The sequence below is a fragment of the Panthera onca genome, chromosome B3, assembly GCF_046562875.1.
Source record: "Panthera onca isolate mPanOnc1 chromosome B3, mPanOnc1 haplotype 2, whole genome shotgun sequence".
NCBI lineage: Eukaryota > Metazoa > Chordata > Mammalia > Carnivora > Felidae > Panthera > Panthera onca.
Genome location: NC_138344.1, coordinates 104,555,456 through 104,566,691, shown reverse-complemented (window position 1 = coordinate 104,566,691; position 11,236 = coordinate 104,555,456). Strand labels below are relative to the sequence as shown.

The 11,236-nt window shown below is 43.6% G+C and overlaps 1 protein-coding gene across 2 annotated transcripts in view; it reads left to right on the top strand.

Annotated features, from left to right (window-relative positions):
* The first annotated feature begins 243 nt into the window (after nt 1-243).
* ARMH4 (armadillo like helical domain containing 4) overlaps nt 244-11,236 on the top strand; it is a 132,545-nt gene continuing 121,552 nt past the window's right edge. Inside the window, exons 1-2 of one of the 2 annotated variants that reach the window (XM_078448213.2) lie at nt 244-550; nt 9,538-10,972. In XM_078448213.2, the coding sequence (XP_078304339.2) occupies nt 407-550; nt 9,538-10,972 (1,579 nt within the window). In that variant the 5' untranslated portion in view covers nt 244-406. The remainder of the gene's footprint in view (nt 551-9,537; nt 10,973-11,236) is intronic. The other variant, XM_078448212.2, reaches the window with a different exon arrangement.

Genomic DNA, 11,236 nt, shown 5'->3' with positions numbered 1-11,236 from the left:
CTTTACAAGAGCCTACTTAGAGGCACTCCTAAGCCGCACAGTTCACACCAGGAATATCCTGCAGCCTCCGACGTGCACCCTTTGCCCTCTCCAAGGACCAGAGAAATTCGGCTCTTCCAGCGAAAACAGTGCCCTGGCCGAAGGCACCGAGGAACTGCTGCCACAAAAGGCCAGGCTTCGAAGAGGGACAGCAGGACTGGGGCGGGGGGGGGGGGGGTCTCCGGAGGGGTCCCAGGAGCCCGGACCAGAGCGGGACGCAGCCCGGCCACTCGGCTCGGAACGCGAGAGCCGAGGCCGGGACGTGCGCGCCTAGGGGCGTGAGGCGTCGGCATAGGGTGTCGGTGCCAGCGGAGGCGGGGCGAGCACATCTCCCCGCCGCCCAATCCCCAGCCCTCGTCGCGGCCTCATGAATAAGCAACAAAGCAAAGCGTCCTCCTCCTGGCGTCCCAGACGGCTGAGGGAGCCGCCGCAGCTGCAGGGGCCGCGCCGGGGATGCCCAGCGCGGGCGCCGCCGCTCTCCTCCGCGCGCTGCTCGGCTGAAGGCGCACAGGTGAGCACGGGCCCGGCTCCTGCCGCTCGAGCGGCCGCGCCTGCAGACGGGGCTCCGCGCAGAGACGGAGCCCGGGGCGGCGCGGGGTCGCCCCGGGAGCGCTGCGGTCCGGGGAGCGCGGCAGCCCGGGGCGCTCCAGGCGTGCGCCCAGAGCCCCCACCGGAACGCTGTGCCCCGACGCGGGGTGCGCGGGGGGCAGCTCGGGGCGCGCTGGGCGCGGCGCGCAGGCCTCGGAGGACTCGCCGCACTCCTCGCTCCAGCCCAGCCTCCCGGCTCCGCACCAGCGCGCGGGCCTTTGTGCTGGCGGGGCTTGCAGGGCTGGCTGCTTTTGTGTGGGCTTTTCTTTCTTCTCTCCCTCCCCTCCCAGTCTCTCGGCGGTGGTAGAGAAGTTCCTGAAGACTCTGATCGGCTCCTTTCAGAGAGCATCGATCGCTGTGTCCCCGATGCCAATCAGTGTCCAGCAGCCGAGGAGCGAAAGGGGGCTGCGGTGGCCACTGAAATGTGTTCTGCTACTTTGCAGAAGACCAACAGTTGAGTGTTTAGTGCAGAAATGTCACGGAACCTCCTTGCTCAGACCCTGACCGGTCCTCCAGGACACGGCAGGAGGATGCTGCTTGGAAAGGTCGCTTAATTGGAAAGAGGGCTTGTGGGTTAGACACGGAGGAGGTCAGGCTCTGCCTGAGACCACGGAATGGCTGGGAGGTGTTGCCTGGAGGTGCCTAGATAGCAAATGTGCCTCCTGGTCACGGACAGAGCCCGACCTGCGTAGATTCCAAATATGTAAGCCATGGCTGGTGAGCGGGCTGAAGGTAGCCGGAGTGAACAAAATATAGGACTCTCAAGAGTTTGGAGTTCTCAAAGATGAGAAATCTTTGCCTTCCCGAGCCGAGCCCAAGGACCTGCCGGGATCTTAGCACCTAATTTCTGTGCAGAGGAGAGAAGACAGGATGCTTTAAAGTGTCTGCATTCTGTCTCTGGAAGTTTTAGTTCCAAACTTAAGGGGGAGCAGGAGTGGTTCACAAAACCATCCATAGAGCTCTGAAGGACTTCTCTAGGAAGCAACATGTGTGGTGAGAATTTGCCTGCCTCCCCTTCTTTTTAGTGTATTTCCTTGATCACACATGATGCTGTTGGACTCTAAGGAGTATTATTGAAGCCAAGCTTATTTAAAGTCATTGACTGATTTCTGCTCACTTGCCGGCAGAAACCCTCTGTAGCATCTATTGAAAGAAACTCACAACCGGGGTTAGATTTCACATTAGCACAGCATTGCTGCTTTTACACACAGTAGTGATTTAAGAGTGATCTGACTTACACATATGCCTAAGGTAGAGCTGTTGGGTTTGTCATAATAATGAACCAAGCACTTATGCGGCTGACTTGATATTGATTGTGTTTATTCACAAAATTCCCAAGACTCACCAAGTCTAAGGTAGCTACGGCAACAGAGCCAATTAGGGAAACTGGATTTGTCTTTGTTTTCATAGGAGGCTCCTTATCTTACATTCTGGTGTTTCCTGCTAGACTTTTTAATATCATAATTTGCTATTACAGAAATGGGTTAATGCACAGATAGAACCAAATTGGGAAGATAGGCTTACCTGTTATAGAAAATTTCCACTTTTGAACCAAAGGTATACTTATTCTTTATTTAGCAGATGTTTGCCTGAAAAGTTGTGTATGGAATTGAATTTTTTGTTTGTTGAATTTTTTTTCCCTTACATAAGGAAGCTGGGTTTAATCTCTGTAGAATGAAAACTCATTCTATAATTAAGATGTGTGGTCAATCCTGTTTTCCCATATTGTGTTTACGGGTGATTGTAAGAAAAGTATCTGAATCAAGTTTCAGCTTGAAATGTGAGATGTTATGTTTATTCCTTGAAATGTCTACCTGGGGATTACTTTCTCCAGTAAAATCGGGTTTACTTTCTCCATGTCAAATCGGGTCATGGAAGAGAATTGTATGATGGATGGAGAAGAGCTTGTTGACCAAGATGGATTAGGATAGGATTCTGCAACCATCAGGCAATTCCCAGGTCACTTTGTCTACGTGAGAAGCCAAAGGAGGAAGCTCCATGGAAATATCTACAGGGAAAAAAGACACTATGGATGTTTCAAATTGCTCACATTTCGGTAGTTTGAGGGGATCGTATGTCAATATCACACTAATATATCTTAAATTGAATGATACTTAAAACTTTTTCTTCAAACTGTTTTCATGTCTGTTATCATGTTTTGTCTCTTGTCCACCTTTTGAAGAAAACAGAATGAGCATTGTTACCTCCATCTTGCAACAAGGCAGCTGAGTTTCAGTGATTTGCCCAAGGTAGAGCTGGAACTTGAAGCCAGTATTTAAATCTTCAGTTCAGCTTCTTTTCCCAGGGATAGGATGATGCACTAGAGGCCACAGGCACTAACATCTTCATTGGTCTGCAGTGCTGCATTGTGGAGAGAACAAAGCTCTTGGGCTCGGTATGTATAACCTAGTTGTGGTCTGCGGGGATGGTAAAGCACTTTGCTGGTAGTTGCCAGTGTAACCTTCTTGACCCCAGCTTACTCATCCTCTTCCCTGTCAGCACTGATGCTGCTTTGCTCCTAGGGAACCAGGCTTTTCTTTCTAGTTATTCTGTTCTCCCTTCTTCCACTGTGGCCAAACATGCTGCTGAAAGGATCCTCTGTCATTCCAGCTACTCAATTTAAAGTGAAGGATGATGAGGTCCAGATGATCTTAAAGCCAATATATTAGGCCAATGACAGTTATCAGTAGCACAGTGAGTCAGAAATGGGGTACCGTAATGCCATGTGCCACAGCTGGGTCAATAGGGTCAGAATCTTGATAAGCTTGGCTTTAGACAAATTAAATAGCATTGGCGAGAGAACCTTAAGGATTAAAAAGGTAGGACAATGACAAGTTAATTATTGAGGATCAGGGGATGTACAAAATGGAAAGATAATTAAGACACAAACAAGGGACAGAGTTTTCCTTTTCCCCTCATCAATCAAAGAATCACTAATTGGTTTTTATTTTTATTTTTAATTTATTTTTTAAGTTTATTTATTTACTTATTGTGAAAGTGTGTGAGAGAGAGTTAGAGAGAGAGAGAGCAAGAGCAAGTGGGGGAGGGACAGAGAGAGAGGATCCCAAGCAGGCTCCGTGTTGTCAGCACAGGGCTGGATGTGGGCAGGGCTGGATGTGAGGCTCCATCTCACGAGCCATGAGATCATGACCTTGAGCTGAAAAACCAAGAGTATGACGCTTAACCTACTGAGCTACCCAGACACCCGCTAACAGGTTTTTAAAAGATGAGATGATAATTGGGAAGCAAGTCGACCTGAAGCTCTGAGACTCGTCACTTGTAAATGCTGATCTATTTTTTTTTTAATGAAATTAACTCTGAAAACCTAAAATATAGCAGAAGTGAGAATGCAGGTAATTATTACTATTATTAAAATGATACATGGAATAAGTAGCCAAAATTGGCCAGGTCTGAACAAAATACACATTTAGACATGGATAGACCATGCAATTTCATTGAAAATCTTACAGTATAAAATGGAGACTCTGAGCATTCTTTTTCACACTCTTAAACAGTTATTTACGTTCGCTTCACTGCAGCAAATATTTATTGAACACCTCCTCTCCATGCCTACCATTATTAGTAATTATATGGCAGACAAAGGAAGCTAAAACACCAGTGTTTGCATGCAAAGGACCGAATCTCATTTGAGGTGGCAAGACTTACGGACGTGATGATTTGTGCCAGAGAAGTTGGGAGAAGGATGGGAAGAGATTGGGCCAGGCATTTTTGTGACAGCAGTTAGTAAACAGGATGTGGGGGGAAGGCGGCAGGGTTTAGATACCTGGGTAGGGAAGGAAGGAGTGTTCTGGCTAGTGCAGTGTTGTGAGCAAAACTTAGGAACCTGGAATGAGGTTGGCAGGTAAGAGGGCAATATACTCGGCTGGTGATGGTTTGTAGTGGAGTTAGTGGTGTGGGTTGTCTTATAGATATGGAATTTGGCGGTTGTAAACTTCGTGACATTAAAGGATGCGTTGGGCAAAAGGGGGCAACATGAAGTTTGACAGAATTCACAAGTTCAGAAACTAGCATGCTCACGTAGGCAGGTTAATTGTCCTCTGTAAACCTGTCGCTTTCTCAGCTGATAAAAAATGGAGATAATGATAGAGCCTATCTCATTAGGTTGTTGTTAGGATTAAATAAGGTAATTTACATAAGGCACTCACAACACCTGGCATGTAGCATCCTCCAAATGGTGGCCATTTTTGATTGGTTATTGTCATTTTTATTGTTAAGAATAAGCCATCTGGATTGTGTAAAATGGATTGGAGAGAAGAGAGTTTGAACAGGATCATCGGTTGAAAGGCAATTAAAATAGTAACAGTCCAGTGAGGTGATGAGAAGGCCAATTCCAAGAGACATTATGGGGGAAGGATCCACAGGAGTTGTGAAATCTAGACTATAGAGAAGAGTTCAGGATGACACCAAAGTTTAGGTGAAGAAGACGGTGCGTTTGAGGTGGTATCCAAGTTTCTTCCAGGGGACAGTGAAAATCTAAGATGAGGCAGCTTTCTTCCCCAAACTCTATACCAGCTACTTACGGTATTTGTGTTTATCCCAAGAAAAGGAAAATATCAGGCAGATTGTTACCAGCTTTTTGGCATTCTCTATAGGCCTCCTGTGTCTTGAGTACTCTTAGGGCAATGTTCATGTTCCTTACATACTACCCATGGAACTCATTTCCTTTGGAAAAAAGGAACTTTGCCAGTGATGAGAATGTTTTAACATGCCGGTTCCCTTCTGTGTCTACATGTTGGTAACACACAAAATCAGCAGTAGACGTTTCAGTTGGAAACGGTGTTGAAAAAGCGTTTAAAAAAATCCTGGTTATTAAATCTAGCAAGACGGCTAAATCTGTATCTTCTTATGTTGTCTTTCATTTGTCTTTGTAACTTGACTGTGCCTCGACTTGACAAAGAAACAGGTTCTGGACTGTATCTATTTAAGATCAAAGACAATGGTTGACAGAACAGCTTATCTGCCCACTGGTGGCAGAAATGCAGTAAATTGTTCAGCGGACTGCCGAGCCATGAGGATACCCCGATAGCAAATGATAGACAAAGTGCTACTGATTTGCTCTGAAAGGCATGCTTTTCAAGCTATTATTAGAAGCCAATACCACTATCAGCAATTTGGTTAGAGTTTATTTACCTGAATTAAGGTGCATGGATGGATATAGTAGAAAGAAGGAGCAGCCATGGTGTGAAAGAAAAGTTAGAGAAATATTCTTTTGTATGTTAAATGTTCTTGAATTGAGTTCATTTAAGATAACGAAGACACAGAGTACTAATTAGCAATTAAATTTCCCCACCCTCTCCTTCCCCAGAAAAGTAGGCTCTGGACATTCCTCTGTTTGTTCAGTCAATATTTACTGAGCATTCCCTCTGTGCCAGGCACTTTGCCAGGGAGGGGGTACATGTCGAGGAAAAAAAGAAAAGGCCTACAGCCTGTGATAGATGATCACAGATGATTATTTAGTTTTAGAAATATTGCCATTGTGTTGACAACGGTCAGCCTTTTCTTATTTATTCGCTAACGTCATGCAGCTCTCAGTGGAGGACACCATACTCATGGGAGTGGCTGTCTGAACTTGTGCTTTGAAAGATGGAGAAAGGCCTAGAACTTGAAGGTCATTTACCAATTTATCTGAGTTGCAGGCATGTTCCCTGCTGTCATTCTTATAGGCTGTCTTCTCTGCTTCTTTTAAAGTTCGGGCATCGCTTTGAATAGTGGGGAGAAGGAACATATGGCTGCAATACACAGACATAGAATAGGCTTGCAGTTCACCCCCATTTTTTCTCTAGTTGGATTTAGAAAGCAGGTGTCTGACACTTAATTACAGAAGGAAAGTCTTTGAGAGCAATGGCAGAATTCCCTTCGCACAAATTCTAAAGCTCGAGATCTAGCTGGAAATAAAACCTTAAAGGAATATTCTGTTTGGGAAAGGCAATTGAGGCTATGTTAAATCTCTATGGTTTGACTCCCCAAATCTGATTTGTTTATAAAATTCTCCTCTCAGTCTGCATGACTCTAGAATATATAAATAAAATGTGAAACATCTATCCAGTCATTAGAGTGCCTTGCCTACTTGATGGGACAGTTGTTGGAACATGAAAACATTTGCATTTTAATTCTATGCCCTATAGATAAAATATAAAAATGGATTCATGGAAGTAGAAGGGATTTATAAGATTATTTTGTTTAACTCTTCATTTTATCAAAGGAAAAACTGAGGCCATTTGCACAATATCCCATAGCAAGTTCTAGTAGCAAGAAAGCTAGGATTCAGGAATTGTTTTTCTCCTTCTAGTCCATATCCCTCTAAATAATACTGTCATTCATGATGGCCTGTTTTTTTCAGGTTTTTATCCAGAAGCATGGGATCATGTAGACCAAGTTTTTAGGCCACACCCTACATTGTCTGGGATGTTTAGTAAGATTTCATTGAATGGGAAAAATATTTGTTCAGAAAAGGGCAGCTCTTTGAATAGATCGGAGTGTTCTTTAGCTTTTACATATGTTTCATAGTTCAAGTTGTACAAAGACGTAATTTCATCAATGGTGAACATTCTTGTTTACAGTGCTTCTATATTTTTGTCTTTTTTTTTAATTTTATTTTTTACATTTATTTATTTATTTTTTGAGAAACAGACAGCACAAGCGGGAGATGGGCAGAGAGAGAAGGAGACACAGAATCCAAAGCAGGCTTCAGGCTCCGAGCTGTCAGCACAGAGCCCGATGAAGGGCTTGAACTCACAAACTGTGAGATCATGACCTGAGCTGAAGTTGGACACTCAACCGACTGAACCACCCAGGCGCCCCCTATATTTTTGTCTTAAGGGAGGCAGCAAGCCAGATACTATTACTAAATGTGTTACCTGGCTACGAAGTGGGATTCTTTAGGGGTCATCTAAAGTATGATGATAACTGATGTTCAGAATGTTGACGTGTCTTGGCACATGCTAGTCCCCCTTTTTCAAGTATCTTTCCCATATTCTCTCCTTTTAAAATGATGCTAGCTCCCTGTATGTCATTTAATATTTTAATAAAATTGTTGCAGACTCTCATCCCACATAGAGGGAAACTTACCATCCCTCTCACTATCTCTGAAGATTCTTGAGGGGGTGTAGTGACTTCTATTTCTCCTAGTCACCTCTGGCTTCAGTTTTCTTCTGTTGCTAAATTTATGATCCTTGATATGTGCTGGTCCTTTTCTGCACATGGCACCTCATGACATCTTCTCATTCCTGTAGTCTCCCAAAGTACTGTGGATTCAAGATTTCTGTGTGACAAATTGTCCCTAACGTGGTGGCAATCAATGGTTATAATTTCATCCCACTTGTGTGCATTAGGAATTTGGGAGTAGCTTAGCTGGCTGGTTCTGGCTCAAGGTCTCTTAAGCAGTTATGGTCAAGATGCTACAATTGTCTGAAGGCTTGAGTGGGGCTGGGAAGATGACTTCAAAGGTGACTCATTCATGTGGTGCTGGTGGTTTGTCAGGAAGCCTCAGCTCCGAATCTGGGGATTCCTCTTTCTTCACGTAGAAAAATTCAGCCTTCTGTTTTCTCTTCACCTGTCTAGATCATGCTGTAAGGACTTGACCTTTTCTTGGTCTCAGAAAGACCTACAGACTAAACAGGGAAGCTTTGAGCTTCTTAAGGGGAGACGGACCAATGAAAACTTACTTTTTATACTTTATGTGTGCACATTATGTGCTTAACCCAAATACTTTAATGATTACACATGAAAGAAAGAAAAAAATTCAACTTTTATAAAGATTACGTTTTTATTCTAGAATTTTCATTCTTAGGTTTAATTTCCTAGAACATCTACAGCATCTGAGAGATTTCTGATGATGGAAAAAGAAAGAGCCCAAACAGCAAAGTAGATTAAAAAAACCCCGAAACTCATAAATCTTGGGGGGGGGATTAGTAGTTTTGCTGTAGTTTTAGTTTTAATGAGAGTGTGAGTAGTTTTTAAAAAAATGCAACAAATCTTAATCTAACGATAATGTGTATTCAGGAAATGTTGCTAATTTAAAATGTATTTCATTTTCTTAAAAAGTTTTTTTTCTTAAAAACACCAATTTACATTAACTCTTTTACCATGTCTACTCCTTAGTTTTTGAAACATCAAGGGTTTGCCTTTAATTTTTATGGTTGTTACAGAGAAAAATCATTTAAGTGTTTTAAAGAGGAATTTTAAATGAAAATCATTTACATACTTAAAAAACCTCTTTTTGAAAGTTTATTTATTTATTTTGAGAGAGAGAACAAGCAGGGGAGGGGCAGAGGATCTGAAGTGGGCTCTGTGCTGACAGCAGAGAGCCTGATGAGGGGCTTGAACCCACAAACTGTGGGATCATGACCTGAGCCGTAGTCAGACGCTTAACCGACTGAGCCACCCAGGCGCCCCTACTTTAAAAAACTCTTGCATGGAACTGGTATTCAGTGTTTTATGATGATGTCTTATAAGTTTTAAACCATAGTTGAAAGATCTCTGAATGTAATGTAAATAAATGTAAGGTTTACTTTCTGTATCTTGGACATATTGCCATTTTGGTAGTCATTTGCTTATGTGATTAATAGAGGAATTTGGGGAGAATATTGCAAATGTGACTTCAAGGGTAATTTTTTTTCAAATAGGCATTAAAGAAACAATGAACTTAGTCCTTGAACTCTGTGTGCCTTTTCTAGAGAGCTTCAAGTTAAATCAGCTGCAAAATTCAGCAGGGAAAAATGAACTGGGTTATCCAGTTCTCAAAGGTACAAAGAACTAGAACAGCCATCTCTTCCATACCATCTCTGAGCACCACGCCAAGGAGATGATTTTAACTTCTGACTTTACTTAAGGGGGCTTATTTACAAAATACATTTACATGACAGTTTGATATGCTTTATTTTTCTGCAGGACTCAATTACTGGAATTGTCAACTCTGCCAATTTATGTGCACATTTCTCTTCCACTATGAACAGACCAATTGTATTGCACATTTGTCTGGCATTCTGTGGCCTTCTACTTCTCAACGTTGCCACACAATGCGTGGCCTTCCCCAAAATGGGAAGAAGGGAGATAGCACATGGTCTTGCAGAAACAGGGCAGCCAGAGAGGATGAACACAGATGACCCAGAAAATGACTCTGTTACTTCAAAGTGCACTCCCCAGTTGGTAGTCTCTGAAGATCCAATGATAGTGTTAGCGGGGCCATCAGCAACATCTTTAAATAAAGTATTTCCTATTAACAAAGAAGCTCATCCAGTAGGAACTGGGCTTATGCAGCCAAATAGTCCTGACATTTACACTGCTACTGAGACAGTGATCCCTGTGGAGGAGGAAGTGTTTGGGTCCAGCCAGCCAGAGAGGGTGTCTCCTGAAAGCCGACTCTCCAAGGCCATGCTAACCAACCCTACCGCTGCAACCGCACCTCTGAATATGGATGAGAAGGAGGAACTCTTCAGTAGTACCCTCATTCAGCCCATTGCGGAAGGGACCACAGAAGCAACACTGGGTTTTCTGAAGCATGTGGATCATCAGTTGTTTGCAACTGAAAGTCAGGAAAGAGTTAGTCTGGGACATTTCCCTTCCTCCGATGTGAATACTAAAGAAATGCTGACCACCAGTCCAAGGACAGAGAAGTTTGAAGCCGATGCAGAACATAGGGCAAGTTTTTCCCCTGGTGCTGAGCCCGCAGCAGGCATGGCGCCTGGAAGCCTCATGCCTGATAGGGAAAAGCCTTTGCAGATGACAGCTGATCATACCCAGACTACCGCCACCAAGCACTGGCTCACAACCTCTGAGTACACCCTGAGTGTTGAGCCAGAAACTGACAGGCCGCTGGGAGCCCCAGGAGTCACAGTGAGTGTCAGCACTGCTGTTCCAGCTGCCTCTGTCATAAGTGATGAGTGGGATGACACTAAATTAGAGAGTGTAAGCCAGATAAAGATCCCAAAGCTTGGAGACAATATGGAGACCCAGGTGGGAATGGCAACGTCTCAGACAGCCCGAGTAACAGATAATGATGCTATGGAAGGTATGGAAGAAGGTGAACCTTTGACAGAGGTTGCAGATGTGGCTCTGGGGCTGCCAGAAGGGGAAACCCACATGGGGACAGCCCTGCTAATGGCACCTGGGGAGGAGCGATCGTCTGCCTTCACGGATCAAAGTTCCTTTACTCCCACGAGTTTGATGGAAGATATGAAAGTCTCTGTTGTAACCCTCTTCCAAGATACTGCAGACTTCATGGAATCCACTAAGGAGAATGATGCTATGTTTTTCATAGAGACCACTGTCTCCATCTCGGAATATGAATCTGAGGCGCATCAACTATTGGGACATACATTGAAAGGTAAAAGAAAGAAAGAAAGAACAAAAATAAACTTTGGGAAGGTTTTGATTTGAATTTCTTATTTTTTAAAATTGGTACAAATGACATATAGCATTGTACTACTTCTAGGTCTCATTTTATGTTTTTCTTTTTTTTTTTTGAGTGAGAGTTTAGAAGTTCTCTAAGTTTTGATGAAAAGCAGAAGTAAACAAATACAAAATGTATTTTATGTAGAAATTACACCCAAATACAACCTCTGCATGTAGGCCATTCAACAGGAAACAA